The following is a 22,283-nucleotide window of genomic DNA, read 5'->3' on the forward strand; positions in this document are numbered from 1 at the left end:
TTGACCATTTATCAATTGGGGAATGGCTTAAAATCTTATAAATTCTATTCATTTCTCTACATATTTGAGAAATGAAACCTTTATTAGAGAGACTTGTAAAAATTTTTGCACCACCATGATTACTGTTTATTACTTTCTACCCTATTTGCCCTGTTATATAGTTTATGACCTCTACCTCCCCCAATTTATCCTCTTTTCTATTAGCTACATTCCCTACTCATATTACCTTTCCATCCTATTTTCCTGTAGGGTAAGATAGGTTTATATACTCATTTGATTATGTATGTTCTTCCCTCATTGAATCAATTCTGATGAGAGTAAAGTTCACATGCTTCCCTCCCCATCTCTACCATCTTCTTCTCCACTGTGAATGCTCTCTTGTGCCTCTTTTATGTGTAATAGTTTGCCCCATTCTATTTTCCCCTTCCCCCTCCTCCCAATGTATTCCTCTTTCATGTATTAAGTTAATTTTTTACATTATCCCATCAAATCACACCCTCACTCTGTCTATGCATGCTCCTTCTAACTGCCCTAATAATGATAAAGTTCTTTGGTGTTACAAGAAGAATCTCTTTCTCTCTGTAGGGTTTTACACAATTTAACCTTATTGAATGTCTTTTGATTCTCTTTCCTCTTTACCTTTTTATGATTTTCTTGAGTCTTCTTTTGAGAGTCATATTTTCCATTCAGCTCTTGTCTTTTCATCAGGAATATTTGAAAGTCTTCCATTTCATTAAAAATCCATTTTTCTCCTGAAGGATTATGCTCAGTTTTTCTGGGTAAATGATTCTTTGTCAAAGTCCTAGTTCCTTTTCCCTCTGGAATATCACATTTTTAGGCCTATGATCCTTTAATGTAGAAGCTGCTATCTTTTCTATCCCAGCTGTGGCTCCATGATATTTGAATTTTCTTTTTGACTGCTTGCAATATTTTCTCCTTGACCTGGGAGTTTTGGAATGTGGCTTTAATATTCCTGGGAGTTATACTTCTGGAATCTCCTTTAGGAGGTGATCAGTGGATACTTTCCATTTCTGTTTTGTCCTCTGGTTCTAGAATATCAGGGCAGTTTTACTGGATAATTTCTTTTCTTTTTCTTTTCTTTTCTTTTTTTTTTTTGACTCAATAGGCAGTTGATGTTTATCCAGCAGAGTAAAACTTTAAAATATGTATATATCAAAGCAAAATGATTTTGGACATATACAGGATTCACAACACATTTCAAGAGTCCGATCCAAATCTCTTCCTTTCAGATGTTTTGGGAATTTTCAGTACCCAAGTCCCTGGTGGGAACAAACTAGGAACACCGGCACAGCTTCCCTCTAGGGAAATAGGTAGGCATCCTTTCACTCAAGAACATGAGACCTCAGCCTTGCTAGTATATGCCCCTACTATCCCACCTTCTAATAGCATCTTTCCTTGAGATTCCCAACTCTATTCTAGGATAGGGGCCAAGATGTGAGTGCAGGAAGCAAAGCATATCAAGATTGAGCTCAAGTCCTACCTTCTGCAGGTCTTTTGCTCCACTTCACCCCCTAGTATCTTTTCTGTGAGATTACACTTCATTCATTTACCTTATATGTGTATATATAGAAGCTTATAGGTATACTCATCTGCCTTTTGTCTGTCTCTCTCTTTTGTATACTCATCACTCAGCAGTGCCTGGCACATAGAAAGCACATAATGACTGTTTGGCTGAATGACTGGGAGGTCTGTTGGTGCTGCAATTGATGAAAGAAAGGGGGTCCAAGAGGCCTTTCTGGCTCAGAGAATGAAGAGGTGGCTCATGCTCAAAGTAGATTGGAAGTCAGTACAACGAAACTGGGCTTTCCGCGAAATATTCCTTTCTCAGCTGTTTCCAATCATGGCAAGGGCTGAAACTTCAAAAAGCTGTATTGTCTTTCTAATGAATTTATAGTGTGCTCAGTAGGGATATGGTCAGCAGGGTGTCAGAGCTAATAAAAATTTAACAGGATCCATTTCTTATTATCTAGATGGTAGCAGAGACAGATACCCCCAAAAGAACCCTGAATGGCCATGGTATTCCATCCTATCATTTCCCTCTCCTACCTTCCAGTTCACTTCCCACATGACTTTTAGAGCATTGGGTCAACTTCTGAGGATACATTTTAGCAGACAACAACAGAGGCTTTTTCAGAATGGAGTGAACAGTATCATGCCATACCAAGAAAGAAGAAAAAAAAACAGTAGGAAAAAATGGGAACGTTTAGTCAGAAGACTGAAGGAGCATATAGTGGTGGTCTTCAAGTATTTGAAGGGCTATTATAGAGGACTTACTTGTTCTAATTTGCCCCAGAAGGTAAAACTAGGAGCAATGAGAGAAACTAGAGGGAGGCAAGACTTTTTTTTTCCCCAAGAGAAAAGCACCTAACAATTAGAACTGTCCAAAAATGGAATGGGTTGCTTTAAAAGGTTAATGGCCAGCAAGGTGGACTAGTGCAAGCAGCTCTGGACCTGGCATCAGAAAGTTTAGTTTGAATCCTGCCTTAAATGTTTACTAGCTGTGTGACCCTAGGCAAGTCACTCTCTCACCATCAATTTCCTCAGCTGTAAAATGGGGATAATAATAGCACCTGCCTCATAGAATTATTGTGAGGATCAGCCAAGACACTACAGGTAAAGTTCTTTGCAAGCATTATGTAAATATTGACTACTGTTATTAATGAGTTCCTCATCACTTGTAGTCTTCAAAATGATGAACATTTGTCAAGAATATTGTTGATGGAGATTCATGATCTTGGTAGGAATTGGATCAGATGGCTCTTCAGATCCCTTCCAATTCCAAGTTAGTGACTATATACAGAGATGCACTAAATGGACTCTTTCTTGGCCCATTATTTTTCTTCTATGAGAATAAATCAAGTTGTGCTCATTTTATTTGATTCCTTGATGAATCTGACCCAGAGAGATGGGTGGCAGGGTCCAAAGGAAAGAATGTTGGGTCAATATAATGTAACTCTAGTGTCACTTCTTCTTTGACTTATTCTGTGATGCAGGCAGACCCAGAATTCCCCTTCTAAATCAGTTTGGCAAAACCCCACACCTCCCTCCTTGAGGTCATCAGCAGATAAAATAGAACTGCCGGAGAGAAGCACATGCCAAATTAGAACAATGAGATATGGCGATCATATTCCTTCTACATTCATAGGCTTGTGGTGGAATGAATTTTTAGAGACCTTTGAGGTCAATCTCCTTATTTTAGAGTCCTCTGCCTCCAAATCCCCCACTCTCAGCAGTAGTTCTCTTGATTTACACCACTGGAACAGCTTCCCAATTGGCCTCCCTGCTTCCAATCTCCACCACCACCCTCTCTTTTCAATCCATGCTCCAAAATTTCCAAAATTAAGATTTCAAAAATCTTTAGTGCCCCCCTATTGTTTCTAGATAACAATGCAAATACATTTAGGCATTGAAATCCCTTCACACTCTTGCTCCAACCTACCTTTCTAGATTGATTTCATGTCACTCTCCTTCCCACACTTTATGTTCCAACTAAACTAGTAGTTTCTTGTATATGGTATCTCTCATCTCCAGACGTTAGCACTGGTTGTTCCCCACATGCCTAGAATGCACTCTACCTCTTGTAGAATATTTATAGTTTCCTTCAAAGTTCAGGGATCTCAAATGACCTTTCACTTATCCACTGTATTCTCTCAGTAGAACCTAAGCTTCTTGATGGCAGGGACTTTTTCACTTTTTTTTTTTTTTGCACATCTACAACCTGGCTCAGATTGTTGCAGTAAAACAGGTACTCAACACTGGGTGGAGTTCAATGATCCAATTCAGCCTCCCCAGTTTCCCTCTGCATACAGTGCAAGCAGCACCAACTAATCCAAGAGCTGCAGTGCCCCTGGCAATGTGGTGTGGGGTCCTTATAGGAAACAGTGAACAAGTGGACAGGAAAGTGAAAGAGTTGACCAAATACATCTGGGGATCAGGACCATGTTTTCGTGGAGAAACATCATGTTTGGAACATCGCAGACTTTAGAAATGAATCAAAGGAAGAATCAATTCACTGAATCTTCTGCAAAGGGAGGGCTTCAAGGCAAACATTTCCTTCTGTGTGATAGTCTCTTCAGTCACCTAAAGCAAAAGTTTTACCTTCTGGTATGTTTATTCTGCATTCTCTGGGACTGAAAATTAAGGAGACACAGTGGAATCCCTGGCCAGCCTGGGAGGGTCTTCATTCCTCACTCTCGCTTCAAGAGTGAGGGGCATCAATCTACAAAGCCCTGCTCAGTCCCACCTTCTAACTTAACTTGTCCTCACAGGTGTCAAGGAGGGCAAAGGGAGTGGAGAGGATGCCACACGAATACTCGATAAGAATTCTGGGAACTATTTTAACCTGGATGAAAATATTTCAGAAGGAGAATGAAAGTTTTCTTCACTCAGTTATCTGAAGGGCTATCATAATAAAATACACTCCTTCTGCTGAAGTCTGGAGGGCAAACGTTTCAGTCTCTGTCGAGCTATGTCCTCAAAGACAATGTCGTCATCGTTTGTATCGAGCTCTATGAGATTGGTATCTATGGGCGCTTCACTCTCTGGAACTTCTCCATACAAAGGCTCTTCCCTGGGCTTCGGGTGCATTAAGGTGAAGGGAAGTTCAACAGCCCTCCTCACATCATTGGATGTGAGATCTCCCAACAGGCCTCCTTGGGAAACAAACAGCTTCACTTTGACTTGGTAGGACAGGATGATTCCTAAGATCTCCTTATTTGTGCCATCCCTCAACAGGGTACTGGAAGCCAAGTTGGTGTCTTCATGCTTCAGCTTGCCATCCAGGGCCAGGTCTAGCTTCTCACAGTTGTTGGCCAAGAATGGGATGAGGGTGTAGACTTTGCAGCATGTTGAACTTGGGGCCACCATGTCATCAGCCTCCTCCACACCCACGGGGCATTTGTAATGTGCCATGTTGAACAGGCAGATGTCTGCAGACTGACGGACTGGAATTTTTATCTTCTTCACTGTTTTGGTGTTGTTGCTGGTGACATGGACATTGACACTGATCGGTTCCCCGAGGTAGTCGATCTCCTTGTCCAGAGAGGTTTCCAAGTGTAAGGGCTTGTCAGACATCGGAGACTGACAAGTGGTCTCGGCCATGGGCGGCTCCCCGGGCATACTGGACCTTGCGGATAACCAGGCGCACAGAATTCCGTTTGTGAGTCTTCTCTTCCAGATTTTCGGCACAGAAGGTTTTGACTTCATAGTCCACACCACAGGCCTTCCCTGTGTCCTCCGGCCCTGGTTGAAGTGTGATGGAGCAGGGAAAGTTTGGAGGGATCTCAAAGGTAAAGGTGTAGGCATGCTCTCTCAATTTCCTGGTAAGGCGCTCTTGGAGTGTCTTCAAGGGCAGGTGGGAAGGACTGGATGTTGGCCACAAACGGAAGGTCAGGCCCAACACGTTGAGGTCCTCCCAGCCATAGCTAAAGGCCCAGGTCAATATACACTCTCCTCTCTTTGAGGTACTCAGGATCCACCAGAACCACACCATCGACGGGATCAACGATGTTGATGTGGTCCACAAAGTTTCTCTTTCCCAGGTAGACTGTGAGCTTTCCATTTGGACTTTCCTTCTTGAACACTCGCGTCCCTCGGGTCCCAGGCAGGGAGCATGCATGCCTGGCTGGGCGAGTGTGTCCTGGTGATACCTTTTTATTTTTATTTCTTTTTTATAATTTTTTTTTGGTTACAATACTTACTTTATTTCCCTCCCTCCCCTCCTCCCACCCTTCCCACAGCCAACGTGCAATTTCATTGGGTATTACTTGTTGTCCTTGATCAGAACCCTGTTGTTGTTTGCACTAGGATGTTCATTTAGAGTCTACATCCCCAACCATATTCCTCTGACCCATGTAATCAAGCAGTTGTTTTTCTTCGGTGTTTCTACTCCCAGTGTTTCCTCTGGATGTGGATAGTGGTTTTTCTTGTAGATTCCTCCAAGTTGTTCAGGATCACTGCATTGCCACTAATGGAGAAATCCATTACATTCGATTGTACCACAGTGTATCCATCTCTGTGTACAATGTTCTCCTGGTTCTGTTCCTCTCATTCTGCATCACTTCCTGGAGGTCATTCCAGTTCCCATGGAATTCCTCCAGTTTAGTATTCCTTTGAGCACAATAGTATTCCATCACCAACATATACCACAATTTGTTCAGCCATTCCCCAATTGAAGGGCATCCCCTCATTTTCCAATTTTTGGCCACCACAAAGAGCACAGCTATGAATATTTTTGTACATGTCTTTTTACTTATTATCTCTTTGGGGTACAAACCCAGCAGTGCTATGGCTGGATCAAAGGGCAGATAGTCCAGACAGTCTTTTAGTGCCCTTTGGGCATAGTTCCAAATTGCCTTCCAGAATGGTTGGATCAATTCACAACTCCACCAGCAATGCATTAATGTCCAGACTTTGCCACATCCCCTCCAACATTCATTACTTCCCTTTGCGGTCATGTTAGCCAATCTGATAGGTGTCAGGTAATACCGCAGAGTTGTTTTGATTTGCATTTCTCTGATTATTAGAGATTTAGGGCACTTTCTCCTGTGCTTATTAATAGTTTTGATTTCTTTAACTGAAAATTGCCTATTCATGTCCCTTGCCCATTTATCATTTGGAGAATGGCTTGATTTTTTGTACAATGGGTTTAGTTCTTTATAAACTTGAGTAATTAGAACTTTGTTAGATGTTTTTGTAATGAAGATTGTTTCCTAATTTGTTGTTTCCCTTCTAATTTTGGATGCATTTGTTTTGTTTGTACAAAAACTTTTTAATTTGATATAATCAAAATTATTGCTTTTACATTTTGTGGTTTTTTTCTAGTTCTTGCTTGGTTTTAAGAGTCTTTCCATTCCCAAAGATCTGACAAGTATACTATTCTGTGTTCACCTAATTTGCTTATAGTTTCCTTCTTTATGTTCAAGTCATTCACCCATTCTGAGTTTATCTTGGTGTAGGGTGTGAGATGTTGATCCAAATCTAATCTCTCCCATATTATCTTACAATCTTCCCAACAGGTTTTATCAAATAGTGGGTTTTGGTACCAAAAACTGGGATCTTTGGGCTTATCATACACTGTCTTGCTAAGATCATTTTCCCCTAGTCTATTCCACTGATCCTCCTTTCTGTCTCTTAGCCAGTACCAAATTGTTTTGATGACCACTGCTTCATAGAATAGTTTGAGATCTGTGACAGCAAGGCCTCCTTCCTTTGCATTTTTTTTTTCATGATTTCCCTAGATATCCTTGATCTTTTGTTATTCCAAATGAACTTTGTTATTTTTTTTTAATTCGGTAAAAAAGTTTTTTGGTAGTTCAATGGGTATGGTACTAAATAAGTAAATTAATTTGGACAGGATAGTCATTTTTTTTTATGTTAGCTCATCCTACCCATGAGCAATCAATGTTTTGCCAATTGTTTAGATCTAGTTTTAATTGTGTGGAGAGTGTTTTGTAGTTGTGTTCATATAATTCCTGTGTTTCTCTCAGCAAATAGATTCCTAAGTATTTTATATTGCCTAGGGTGATTTTTAATGTAAGTTATCTTCTACTCTCAATTTCTTTTTCTTCTCTAATTGCTACTGCTAGTGTTTCTAGTACAATTTTAAAAAATAGAGATGATAATGGACATCCTTGTTTCATTCCTGATATTATTGGGAAGGCTTCTAGTTTATCCCTATTGCAGATGATGTTTGCTGATGGTTTCAGATATATACTGTTTATTATTTTTGAGAAAGGCCCTTCTATTCCTATACTTTCTAGTGTTTTCATTTGGAATGGGTGTTGTATTTTATCAAAGGCTTTTTCTGCATCTATTGAGATAATCATGTGATTTTTGTTAGTTTGCTTGTTAATATGGTCAATTATGTGGATGGTTTGCCTAATATTGAACCATCCTTGCATTCCTGGTATGAATCCTACCTGGTCATAGTGAATAACCCTTTTGATGACTTGCTGGAGTCTTTTTTGCTAGTATCCTATTTAAGATTTTTGCATTTATATTCATTAGGGAGATTGGTCTATAGTTTTCTTTCTCTGTTTTTGACCTGCCTGGTTTTGGGATCATTACCATATTTGGGTCCTAAAGGAATTCAATAGAACTCCCTCTTTGCTTATTCTGTCAAATACTTTGTATAATATTGATATTAGTTGTTCTGTGAATGTTTGATAGAATTTATTTGTGAATCCATCTGGACATGGGGATTTTTTCTTAGGGAGTTCTTTGATGGCTTGTTCAATTTCTTTTTCTGATATAGGATTGTTTAGGTAATCTATTTCTTCCTCTGTTAGTCTAGGCAATTTATATTTTTGTAAGTAATCATCCATATCACCTAGGTTGCAATATTTGTTGCAATATAATTTGGCATAATAGTTTTTAATGATTGCCTTAATTTCCTCTTCATTAGAGGTGAGGTCTCCCTTTTCATCTTGGATACTAGCAATTTGTTTTTCTTCCTTTCTTCCTCTTTTTAATTAGATTGACTAGTACTTTGTTTATTTTATTTGTTTTTTCAAAGTACCAGCTTCTAGTCTTATTTATTAAATCAATAGTTCTTTGACTTTCAATGTTATTATCTCCTTTGATTTTTAGGATCTCTAATTTAGTCTTCATCTGAGGATTTTTAATTTGTTCACTTTCTTGTTTTTTAATTTGCATGCCCAATTCATTGATCTCTGCTCTCCCTAATTTGTTAATATATGAACTCAAGGATATAAATTTCCCCCTGAGTACTGCTTTGGCTGCATCCCATAGGTTTTGAAAGGATGTCTCATCATTGTCATTTTCTTCAATGAAATTATTAATTGTTTCTATGACTTGTTCTTTGACTAACAGGTTTTGGAAAATTGTATTTAATTTCCAATTAATTTTTGATTTACCTCTCCATGTACCCTTTCTAATTATTATTTTCATTGCATTGTGATCAGAGAAGGTTGCATTTATTATTTCTGCTCTTTTGCACTTGTTTGCAATATTTTTATGCCTTAATACATGATCAATCTTTGTGAATGTACCATGTGCTGCTGAAAATAAGGTGTATTCCTTTTTGCCCCTATTTATTTTTCTCCATATATCTACTAATTCTAATTTTTCTAAGATTTCATTCACTTCTCTTACCCCTTTCTTATTTATTTTTGGGTTTCATTTATCTAGTTTGGATAGAGGAAGGTTCAGGTCTCCCACTAGTATAGTTTTTCTATTGATTTCATCCTTGAGCTCCACTAGTTTCTCTTTTAGAAATTTGGATGCTATGCCATTTGGTGCATACATGTTGAGTACTGATATTTACTCATTGTCTATACTGCCTTTTATCAGGATGTAATTACCTTCCCTAATCCTTTTAACTAGATTTATTTTTATTTTGGCTTTGTTGGATATCATGATTGTGACTCCTGCCTTCTTTTTATCAGTTGATGCCCAGTAGATTTGGCTCCATCCTCTTACTTTCCACCTATGCGTATTTCCCTATCTCATGTGTGTTTCTTGTAGATAGCATATGGTAAGGTTTTGGATTCTAATCCACTCTGCTATTCACTTGTATTTTATGGGTGAAATCATTCCATTCACATTCAGAGTTATGATTACCAGCTGTGTACTTCCCAGCATTTTGATTTCTACTCCTAGTCCTGCCTTTTCTTCTTTCACTATTTCCTTCTACATCAATGTTTGTTTTTAATCAGTCCCCATAATTCCCTCCCTTATTTCACTTCCCTTTCTACCCCCTCCCTTCTTATTTCCTCCCCTTATTTTCTTTGCAGTCTTTTTAAAACTACCCGCCACCCTCTCCCTCCCTTATACTGCTTCTCTCCCCACCAGTCCATTTCTACTTCTACTACCCTATAGTGCATGAATCTATTCTCTGCCCCAAAGGATTGGATTGTTCTTCCCTCGTTGGGTCAATTTCAATGCACATAAATGTTGAGTATTTCCTGTCTCCAACCTCTTTACCCTTCCACTGTATTGATGTTCTACCCCCTCCTGCCATTAACTGCTTTGTGACATATAAATTTCTTCCCTTTTGTTTCTTTTCCCATTTCTTTTAGTATTAACCTCTTTTTAAACTCTAGTTATATATATATATATATATATATATACACATATATACACACATGTATATATATTTATGCATCCAAATATCTATATCTATTTATGTCTTGTTATTTCATCCTATACAGTTTGTCACTGTTCCCTCTAAGCGTAATTCTTCTAGCTGCCCAGGTGATTTGAAAAGTTATTAAGAGTTACCAATGACCTCTTTTCTTATAGGGATACATATCATTTTAACTTATTGAGTCTCTGAAGAAAAAGATATTTTTTTGGTTTTGTTTTGTTTTGTTTTTCTTTTTCCCTCTTTTTTAAATTACCTTTTGATGATTCTCTTGAGTTCTATGCTTGGACATTAAATTTTCTCTTCAGGTCTGGTCTTTTCTTTACAAATTCTTAAAATTCTTCTATTTTGTTGAATGACCATACTTTCCTCTTTAAGAATATAGTCAGTTTTGCTGGGTAGTTGATTCTTGGCTGTAGACCTAGTTCCCTTCCTTTCTGGAATATCATATTCCATGCCTTCAGTGTAGATGCAGCCAGATTCTATGTTATCCTCACTGTGGTTCCATGGTATCTAAATGATTTCTTCTTGGCAGCTTGTAATATCTTTTCTTTGGTCTGATAGTTCTGGAATTTGGCTGTAACATTCCTGGGTGTTGTCAGTTGGGGATTAAGTACAGGAGGTGATCTGTGGATTCTTTCAATCTCCACTTTTCCCTCTTGTTCTAGAATATTTGGGCAGTTTTCTTGAATAGTTTCCTATAGTATTATGTCCAGCCCTTTTCTTTTGTCATGGTCTTCTTGTAGGCCAATGATTCTTAAATTGTCTCTCCTTGAACCATTTTCTAAATCTTCTGTTTTGTGAATGAGACTTTTCATATTTTCCTCATTTTTTTTCATTCTTTTGGTTTTGCTTTATAGTGTCCTGCTGCCTTGTGAGGTCACTTAATTCTAGTTGTTGCATTCTGGTTCTTAAAGACTGAATTTCATCCCTGGATTTTTGGTCATCCTTCTCCTTCAGGTCTGATTTTCTTTGGAGGTCATCTTTCATCCTCTTTGCCTCATTTCTCATCTACTTTGCCTCATCTTTCATCTCCTTTGCCTCATTTTCAAGCTGGTTGATTTTGGCTTTCAAGACACTATTTTCTGTTTCCAGATGACTTATCTTAGTTTTTAAATTCTTTTCCCAATTGTCTTCAGCCTCTCTTAATTGTGTTTTGAATTGCATTTTGAGTTCTTCCAAAGCCTGTATCCAATTTGGTGGGATTTCTGATTTATCGTTTACTGATTCCTCCCCCTCTGTTTCGTTTGCTCTTTGTTCATTACCTGTACAGAAGCTGTCTATTGTAACTTCTTTTTTTCTGTTGTTTACTCATATTTACCCCTTCTTTGCTTCCCATATTTGTCTGTGTTCTTGCTCCTCTAATTTTTTGGTTTTGAGTTTATCTGTCAGTCTCTGCCCTTGGAGCTTTGACAGAAGGTCTCTCCCTGCAGTCTATAGGGGAGGTGTGTTGTAGTTTGAGCTTCCCTGACCTCTGGAGGCTTTTGATTGGATTAAATTAAAGTCCAACAGTCTGTGAGGGAGGGGTGTTGGAGTTTGGGCTTCCCTGACCTCTGAAGACTTTTTATGGGATTAAGTTCAGCTGGGTTGGGCTAGATGGGCCCTGAGGCCAAAACCTCCTGGAAGGCTGGAGCAATATGGAGGGTCTCAGCAGCAATGTCCAGGCTGCTAGCTCTGCGCTCCCTCTCCAACTCCTTCCTCGCTGCCTGTGTTTGATTCTCTGAGCCTGGCACAGCCCTGCCCACAAGGTGTGCCCTCCAGACCAGCGCCTTTGCCCTCCCAGAGGTTCCCGCTGCCGTTGGAGGCTTAGCGCTCTAGGTAGGGGTGGAGGGGTCCTGGGACCTTCCTTCTGCCTTCCCCTTAAACCTGAGTGTTCTCGGATGCCAGCTTTGGGGGGAAGGAGGATACCTTTTGGATTGAGTCCAGCAGGAGGGTTCCTTGGCTCTGTCCTATTGTTAGGTTTGATTTTCCGTCCCCTAGGAGCATTCAGTTTGTGATCGGTAATGAAGGGTTTTCAGAGATCTGAACTTTTGGTGCTTCTAAGCCACCACCTTGACTCCACTCCCCTATGATTTTTTGAAAGATGATGTCTAAGCTCTTTTTTTTTATCATAGATTTCAGGTAGTCTAATAATTCTTAAATTATCTCTCCTTAAATCATCTATCATTCCAGATTAATTGTTTTCCCCATGAGATATTTCACATTTTCTTTAATTTTTTTCATTATTCTGATATTATTTTATTCTTTCTAGGTGTCTAATGGAACTTCCACAGTCCAATTCTAATTTTTAAGTCACAGTTTTTCTTGAGTGATCTTTTGTACTTCCTTTTCCTTTTGGCCAATCCTCCTTTATAAAGAGTTCTTTTCCTCAGTGAGTTTTTGTACCTCTTTTTCCAAAGGACCAATTCTGTCTTTCAAGAAGATTTTCTCTTCAGTGCATCATTTATATCTTTTTCCCTTTGGGCAAATCTGTTTTTTTAGATTTTTTTTGCCTCCAAATTGGTCTATCTATTTTTTAAGGTATTAATTTGTTCAAAATTTTTTGTGCTTCATTTACCAAACTATTGATTCTTTTTTCCATGATTTTTCTGTATCACTCTCATTTCTTTTTTCCAAGTTTTCCTATAAGAGAGGTCTCTTATTAAATTTTTTAAATCCTTTTTAAGCTCCTCCATTAATTCTTTTTGGGCTTGAAAGCAATTAGTATTTTTCTGAGAAGCTTTCAATATAACAGAATTGACTTTGTTATCTTCTGAGTGTGAGTCTATTCTGATACCAAAATAATTTCCTGTGTTGAGTTCCTTTTGTTGTTGTTATTTGTTCATTTTCCTGACTTTTTCTTTCTTTCTTTTTTTTTAGTTTAAAAAACTGTTAAAGTTGGGCTCTGTAATTTGGGTGATGGGAGAACTATTACAAACACTTTTTTTCTTCCTTGGAACTGTTACCATGGTCCCCTGCTCCCCTGTAGCTATAAGTGCTGAGGAGCTGGTGCTCCTCTTTACCCATAGACTGTGCCCCAGGACATGGTTCTGCATATGGGCAATGTTACAAAAATCTTTCACCCAGAGATAGCAAAAAGAAACCTGTAATCTCCCTCTGAGGAATTGTCCAATATCACTTACCATCTGTGGTTGAGAGTTCCAGAAGCCTTGTCTGTTTCTGTTGCCTTGGTGGGACCTTCACTGGCATGCTGCACTCCACCTCCACCCTGATGCACCAGATCCTTCATGCAGCATTCTAAGTTGTTTTGGAATAAGAAGTTACTACACCTTGTTTTTTTGTGTGTTATACTGATCCAGAATTCCTTTTGAGGCATTATATCAATGCTTTTTAGAGAGTAATTTGATAGAAATCAAATGGGTCCTTGTACCTTCTCCTCCATCATAGCTCCACCTCCCAACATGTTTTTAAAGAGAAAGAAAATAAAAATAGTTAATCAAAATCAACCAGTATATCAACAACTTGATAGTAGAGGAAATATTCTATACCCATATTCCCCCTAAAAAGAAATAATAATGATGACAATAACAATTACACAGTTTTTAATGTTTACATGGTCCTCAGACACTATCTATATGACCCTGGACAAGTCCCTGAACCCTTTGGCCTCTGTTTCCTCATGTGTAAAATGAGCTGGAGAAGGAAATGGCAAACCACTCCAGTAGGCTTGCCAAGAAAGCCCTCAACAATAACAAGTGCATAATTAATTCTCACATTGACTCTGTGATGTAGGTGTTATTATTATCCTCATTTTACACTGAAGGAACCTGAGGCTGGAAGAAATTAAGTCATTTGTTCAGAACACATTATTAATAAGTGTTTGAAGTAGGACTTGCTTTAGATCATCTTGACTCCAAAGCTAGCACTCTTTGTGCACTGTGTTCTGCTAGGAACAGAGGATTGCATATTGCAATTGGCCTATAATCTCAACTATGTGGGCATTCCTTCACATGGTGCAGATGACAGTTTATCCAAGTCTTCTCATTTTGTATGATCTTTGACATCAATTGGTGATACTTCACATAGGGGAGTATGGAGAGACAAAGTTAAAAAACTAATCTGGAAATCAGATTTCTGAGGACCCCTATATCAATCTAAGGAATCTAGATTTTATTTTATAGATAATGGGTATCTATGGTTTTGAGCAAATGACGTTGATTAAATTCATATTTTAAGTAGATTAATCAAGGAAAAATACATAGGGTATACCAGAGAAGGAAGGAGCTAGAGGCTAGGAGACAAATTAGGATATTACTGCAATAACCCTATCATGAATTAAAATATGAGAGTTAAGGGGGCAGCTGGGTGGCTTAGTGGATTGAGAATCAGGTCAAGAGATGGGAGATCCTGGGTTCAACTCTGACCTCAGACACTTCCTAGCTGTGTGAACCTGGGCAAGTCACTTAACCCCATTGCCTGGTGCTTTCCACTCTTCTGCCTTGGAACCAACACACAGTATTGATTCCAAGACTGAAGGTAAGGGTTTAAAAAAATAAAATAAAATATGAGAGTTACATCATTAAAGTATATCTTTGTCTTCCACAACACTATTACTGAGACTGTACAGCAAAGGGATCAAAAACTGGGTATAAACACCTAAGTTCAAAAAATTTCTAGAAGCACTTTTTGTAATAATGAAGGACTGGAAAGAGGATGAATGATCATTGATTGGGGCCTGGTTGAAAAAATAATAGTATATGGATATAATGGAATATTATTAAGCAATAATAAATTGTGACTTCAAAGAATCCAGAGAATCTTGGAAAGATTTTTGTGAACTGAAGAATAATGATATAAGCAGAATCTAAGAGAACGTCTTCCACAATGCCTACAAGAAGATAAAACAAAATTACAGTGAAAAACTTCAGAAATCTATTCATTCAGTGACCAATCATAACTTCAGAAGACTGATGATGAAATGGGAAAGGTGATGAGTAGAAGTATAGAGTGGGATAGACAACCTGAAACACTGTCAAAATGTTGATTTGTTTTGCTTAAGACTATTTCTTTCAAAAGATAGATCTATCAAGGAAAAGACATCAATGCTGTTAAAATAAAAGAGTATTAATAAGTTTTTTAAGAAAAGGGAGGAGATATCATCTCACATTGATCAGATTGGCTAAAATGATAAAAGAGCAACATGACAAATAATGGAGAGTATGTGGAAAATGGGAACACTAATACATTGTTGGTGTAACTATGAACTGATCCAACCATTTTGGAGAGCAATCTGCAATTATGTTCAAGGAATTATAAAACTTTGTATGCCTTTTGACCCAGAAATACCACTATTAAGTTTATTTCCTAAGGTGATCAAGGAAAAAGGAGAATAAACTATATGTTCTAAAATATTTATAGCAGTTGTCTTTGTGGTGGCAAAGAACTAGAAACTGAAAGGATATCCATCAACTGAGGAATGGCTGAACAAATAGTAGTGCATGATTGCAACAGAATAGTGTTGTGCCATGAGAAATTATGAACAATATGATTATTAAAAAAGCCCTGAAAGACTTTTATGAAGTGATGCAAAGTGAAGTGATCAGAACCAGAAGAACATTGTATATAGTAATAGCAATAATTTTTGATGATTTACTGTGAATGGCCTAACTATTATCAGCAAGGTAAGAATCCAGGGCAATTCCAAGGTATCCATCATAAAAAAAAAAAAAGATGTCTACCACCAAAGAAATAGTAGATGGAATTTCAATGCAATTTGAAACATACCATTGTTCACTTTATTTCCTCCATGAATTTTTCTCTAGCGTAAGTAATGTGTCTTGTTTCACAGTATGATGAACAGGAAAATGTATTACATGATAATATATGTACAACCTATCTCTTCTTACCTGCCTTCTTTGGGATGAGGGAAGGCAAAGAAGGAGAGAGGGAATATGGATTGCAAAATATCAGAAAATGAATATTAAAAATTGTGATGTAATTAATTGACATAATCTGGACATTTTTTTAGTCAGTCACTCAGCAAGTATTTATTATATACCATGTGCCAGGTACTGTGCTAAAGTTTAAGTATACAAAGAAAAAAAGAACTCTAGCACCTTACATTCTATAAGGGGAGAAGGTATGTAAAAACTCATTATTTAGAAAACACACAGAAAGTAATCTGAGTGAGTGAAGATATTGGAAATTTTTTAAAAATAAGTGCTCATTGAATTTTTTTTAAAGAAGAGAAGTGATACTGCGGAAAGAAAAGAAGCAAAATATCTGGTGTTTTCCTTTCCTATATTTCCTTAAGATGACTCATTTGACTTTGATTATTACAGAGTAAAAGTCTACTGGCAAAGCAACTGGCAAAATGTTGTAGAAGGAAGTTTTGTGGGTTAAAACAATAAAATTCTCCCCAAACAATGTCTTGACCCAATATTTCCAGGAGAACTTCAAGAATAGCAGTGGTTCACATTTATACATTTTCAAGTATAAATGATACAAATATCACTACTCTCCCCCACTCATTTTACAAAATAGAAAAGTAAGGCATTAAGAATTCAAATGCCTTGAATGGGGTCACACAACTGGCAGATGTCTCTAATCCAACTCCTGCCCCATTCTATTTCTATTAAAGGACTTTGATCTACAAAATCCATGTTGTGTGCAGTTCAGCCACTGCAGTCTGATGAACCCAGCCAGTATTTGGTATAAAATTCGCCCTACATCCAACCTTGAAAGCAAGAGATAATTTCATTTTCTACTATAGTCATAGTGTTTAGGACAGTGCTTGGAACTTAGCACTAAATCAATGTTTCCCCATTTCATTCTATCTTGAGTTACCTGAGTCAAGAACATTCACCCTTAGGGAATTTCACTGTCTCTACCTGCTCGGCCTTAAGGGTGCATGCTGTCCCTTACCATTACTTTGATATAAGCTGCCCTTTTGTCCCTTTAGGGCAAGGATCCCCAAACTTTTTACACAGGGGGCCAGTTCACTGTCCTTCATACCACTGGAGGGTTGGACTATAAAAAAAAAAACTATGAACAAATCCCGATGCAGCACTGCACATATCTTATTTTAAAGTTAAAAAAGGGGCAAACAAATACAATATTTAAAATAAAGAACAAGTAAATTTAAATCAACAAACTGACCAGTATTTCATTGGGAACTATGGACCTGCTTTTGGCTAATGAGATGATCGATGTTCAGGTTCCATATTTGTCACTGCTAGCTGTAACAAGTGATACAAGTGTGCATCAGTTGGTCTAGATCTGGTTGGAGATATCAGATGTTTCATTCTGGAAAGTCTGTTCACAGACATAAGTGCTGCCAAAGATGGTTGCCATTTTGAATGCATCATTCCTGAGATTAGGATATGCCTCAGAGGGAAGAGAAGCATAGAAATTAGGCAAGTTGCTTGACTTGAATGTGTCTTTCAGAGAGTCACAATTCTGTAGTTCAGCCTGTTCCATTTGGTAAATTGGATCCACATTTTCAGTGTCAATAGAAAAATGGGTTACAGAAAAGCTGTATGTCCTGTTCATGGAGATTAAGCTCTTTAAATCTGAATTGTAACTCCTTTTGCAACTTTTCCAGTGAATCCACACATGTTTCTTTTGGGAATGCAATCCAGGGTTTTTCCGCTAACAGATTTTGAGTTAAGGGGAGATGGCAGAAATTTTCCTCCTTCACTTGTTTGATAAGGAGGCCTAATTTTGCTTCAAATGCTTTCACATGTGAATGCATATCACAGATGAGCTTCCCTTTTCCTTGAAGTTGCACATTGAAACTGCTGAGTAATTCTGTTACATCTGTCAGAAAGGCAAGGTGCCATTTCCATTCTACATCACTGAGCTCTGGTACTTCTTTGTTTTTTGAAAGCATAGAAGCTGTGAAGCTGTAATCTGTGGAAGTAAGTCATAGAAATGTCTCAAAACTCTCCCTTGACTCAGCCAATGGACTTCTCTGTAGTACAGAACATCTTCATAGGCAACATTTAGCTCAGACAGAAATTCCTGAAATTGTCTGTTTATTGCACTAGCTTTAATGAAGTTAACACAAGATACCACAATTTTCATAACAGAGTCCCACTTCATTGATTTACTACATAGCAGCACTTGTTGGTGGATCAGACAGTGTATGGCTATTGGATGAGAATGGTTACATTTGTCCATCTCTTGGTTAATGCAAGCAATTACTCCTTTCTTAGAGCCCACCATGTTAGGAGCACTGTCAGTTGTCTGGTTTAGCCCAGTTCAGCTCCAAATCCTTCACAGTTTGGGAAACCTTTTCAAAGATATCCTCACCTGTAGTTGTTCCTTTGATGCTTTGCAGTGCAGCAAGCTCTTCTGTGACTTTGAAATTGTCATTTGTCCCACAAATAAAAATTAGAAGTTATGCAGAATCATGAACATCATTGATCCTGTCGAGTGCCAAAGAAAAACAGGAAAGTTTTCTGGTGGAGTTTTGAAAATATTGATGCAAACTGTCTCCCATTTCTTCAATCCTTCATGTAATTTTAGATCTTGAAAGACTAACTGTACTAAATAAGTCTGCCTTTTCTGGACACATCTCTTTGGCTATAGAAAGAAGGCACTCTTTAATAATTTCTCCCTCCACGAATGGTCTGCCAGTGAATGCTATTAGCTTGGCAACTTGAAAACTTGCTCACAGTGATGAAATATTTAGCTGCTTCTGCTTCACAAAAGTATTTTGCTGAGTTGTCGATGTATTTTTCAGTTTTTATATTTTATCTTTTCTCACATCTCCGACCAAACAATCATATTTATCTTTATGTTGAGTTTGATAGTGTCGACACAAATTATATTCTTTGAACACAGACACTATATTCTGGCATATCAAACACACAGCTCTTTCCTTGTACTGCATGAAAAGTAATCATAAGTCCACTGTTCTTTGAATATCCTACACTCCTAGTCAATTTTTCTCTTTCTTGACATCATTATTTCCTAGGGATTCCAAATTACTATTAGTATAATTTTGCCCACCCAGAGGCATACAGACTGCACTACCCATCAATGAAGTCTGATCTATGTGCGTCAATGGAGCCTTCCCAATCCACATCATTTCAGCCTCACCAGTGGCCATATTGGTGGAACTCCACTTTTATCTCAGGCTCACACTGGTGCAGTGTGGGAACTGGCATGATTACAGAGCTGGTCCTCCACCACCTTTCCAGTTCACACTACCCTGTGCGAACCGCACTGCAATCTGGGAACTTACATAGGAATCTGATTGCATGGGTTTTACACCAATGTGATCAGATTCCACAGCAGGAAAAAAGAAGGCATGACACTAGTGTGTATCATCTTGTGGTCATATTTATGGATCTGTAATTATAGACCATAATACGAAAAACATGCCTCACTTCCCCCACATAGTACAATGGCAACCATACTCTCCCAGATGCACAGCATAATGGTCCCATTATGTTGTGCATCTGGGTGAATATTGTACTACTGTGTTTCCCCCAAAATAAGACACTGTCTTATCCTAATTTGACCCCCCCAAAACAGTGGGTGTCTTATAAAACACCCAGTGGCAGTGGTGGGCTTATCACAGTAGAAGCCCAACACTGGATGTCACAGGCCACATCATAGCTATCCAATGCCAATATACAGTACTAGAGGCAGTGCTGAGCCTGTGACACTGTATAACGCTGTCTGGGATAGCGGAGGCTGCAGCACTGGCTCTGATGGGTCTGTCACACCTTGCACAGGTCCATCACTGCCACCACTATACCAGGCAGCAGTATACACAGTGCTGAATCCCCTCCCCCAGATTGCTGCTCACCATGCTGACATCTTCCATTGTGCAGCCACAGAATCCTTTGCATGGCACCTCATTCTCATTTAGTTACTCTCAGAACAAGGTGCCACCCAAAGGATTATGTCACCGGAAGTAGTACTGTATGTGAGTGATGCTGCACTTTGCAGTACCACCACATACAGTACTCTCATTGACTACCAATGAAAGAGGTGCCCCTTCCAGAAGTGTGGTGGGGGCCAGATAAATGACCTCCAGGGCCTGCATGTGGCCCAAGGGCTGTAGTTTGGGGACCCCTGCCTTAGGGTGACTCAGTAGGCTAACAGAAAGGCCTATTATTGGATATTGGAATGTGCTCATGGTTTGAAGGTAAACAAAGAAACTGAGAGTCAATGATGGCCAAGGAGTCCATGGTAGTCATGCAAGTCTCCTCAGGCTCAAGGATGTGTTCGCCCCAGGAGTCTTCTGACTTGATTGGATAGAATGGGAAAACACTGATTTAGTGTCATGTTCTAAGCACCATGCTGAACACTATGGCTATAGGTAGAAAACTATGATATCTCTTATTCTCAAGGTAAATGTGGGATGATTTCAATTCCAAGTACCTGGCTGGATACATCAGACTTTGTTGGTTGTTTGCATACAGCATGGATGTTGTAGACCAATGTCCTTTAATAGAAATAGAATGGGTTAAGGGTTGGATTAGAGTGTCCCCTTTCAGAACAGGATCTTCGAGGAAAGATGAATAAAATTTGTATGCAGAGAAGCCCAGACCCTAGAGAATTATTAAAAACCTGGAGCCAGAATCCTACTTTCCTATCTATTGATGTTGCCGAGTCCTCGAGAATCACCAAAAAGTTCTAGAGTGCTCTCCAGCCTCAGTGTAGACATCCTTCACAAACTAACTGTGCTCTGCTCCTACTTTACTGAGAGATAGAAGATCTGCTATTGTTTGCCTATCATTTTGGAAGAGAACCAATGGCATCATCATGAGCAATGTCTAAATTTACCCCTGAATTAGACTGAAGTGAGGCAGAGTTGCTCAAAGTGATCATTTTCACTCTCTCCTCCAGAGTCATCGAAGTGTAGTGCCAAGACAAAAGGTGGGATGAGTGGTTATGGCCCAAGATACAGTGGATGACCTTGGCCTCTTCAGTGTCTGACCAATCTCTAGGTGCTCTAGAGTGCCCACTTCAGCTGCCTTCAAGGCCACTGGAATAAATTGTTCTCATCTGCCCATTCTGTTAGGGGAAATCTTCACGTGTTTGGGCTAGATGTTCCCCTAACTCACTGACAGGTTTGAGTACTGTCAGTTCCCATTAACCTAGTTTAGCCTATCTGCCAAGGCAGTCTTGCCAGGGTCTGGCTGCTATGCACGCTATGACTTCTTGGAGCTACAGGTGAGAATTGCATACCAAGAGGACACCAACAGTGGCTGAGCAGCCCTGCAAAGGTCTTAGCAAGCCCTCCTTGAACACCCATATGCCCCAGGGAAGTCTATTACTTGAAATTATGAGGAAAGAAATGAGCAGAACAAGAGAACATTATATGCAGTAACAAATACTATTTGAAGAATAATTTGTGTATGTCTGCGTCTAGAGAACAAACTGATAAATCTAAATAAGATAAAAGATAAAAAGTAGTTTTATGTAAACATACATCTTTTTGTCAAGTGAGGGGAGGGAGTTTACTGAGTTTTTAATGTGACAAACAAATAAATAATTTTTTTAAACTAAGACACTAGACTGCTGAGCTGGTTGACTCCTATTGTTGTGATATTTGGAAGGAATTGGATCCTAGAAGGCATAACAGGAGACAAGTAGGAGACTGTATTTTTTATGACATCTACTGCTTTTAATTTTATTGGATATTTAACTAACCTAATTAAACTATTTATTGTTGTTTAGTCATTCAGTCATGCCTGACTCTTCATGACCACATGGTCTTGTCTATGGGCTTTTTTTGGCAAATATACTGGAATAGCTTGTCATTTCCTTCCCCAATGTGTTCCCATTTTTATAGACAAGGAACTGAGGCAAATAGAGGTTAAGTGGTTTTCCCAGGGTCATAGCAAGTAAGTGCATAAGGCCAAACTTGAACTCATGTCTTTCTGACTCCAGGGTTGGTGTTCTATCTACTGCACCACTTAACTGCCCTACTTTAAACTAAAGTTCAAATTAACCTGAATAAGGGTAGAAGGGTAGGAAGGGAAATGAAGGTAGTGACTACTGGAATAACATCCCTTTTAGAAAGAGTGAGAGAAGCTGGTAGATGGGGGAGAAGCTATATAAGTGATATGGCAGAATAAACACAAAGAAAAACCCAATTCATAGGAGAGAGGTATGTAGTACTGGGTGTGAGAACTACTGGCCCACTTCCCTGACAGTTGAAAGAACCCAGATGACAGGACGGTTACACTTATAG

At 38.7% G+C, this 22,283-nt stretch overlaps 1 protein-coding gene across 1 annotated transcript; it reads right to left on the bottom strand.

Moving 5' to 3' along the window:
- Positions 1–1,129: 1,129 nt before the first annotated feature.
- Positions 1,130–5,325, bottom strand: LOC130458871 (beta-arrestin-1-like). The gene has a single exon (XM_056825870.1). The coding sequence runs from the start codon at positions 5,323–5,325 to the stop codon at positions 4,426–4,428; it is 900 nt and encodes a 299-aa protein (XP_056681848.1). The 3' UTR covers positions 1,130–4,425.
- Positions 5,326–22,283: the final 16,958 nt, after the last annotated feature.

This window comes from Monodelphis domestica, chromosome 4 (assembly GCF_027887165.1).
Source record: "Monodelphis domestica isolate mMonDom1 chromosome 4, mMonDom1.pri, whole genome shotgun sequence".
NCBI lineage: Eukaryota > Metazoa > Chordata > Mammalia > Didelphimorphia > Didelphidae > Monodelphis > Monodelphis domestica.

What these genes read in the sequence shown, in the direction of transcription:
- LOC130458871 (XM_056825870.1), bottom strand. Translation starts at nt 5,325, where the DNA reads ATGCCTACACCTTTACCTTTGAGATCCCTCCAAACTTTCCCTGCTCCA.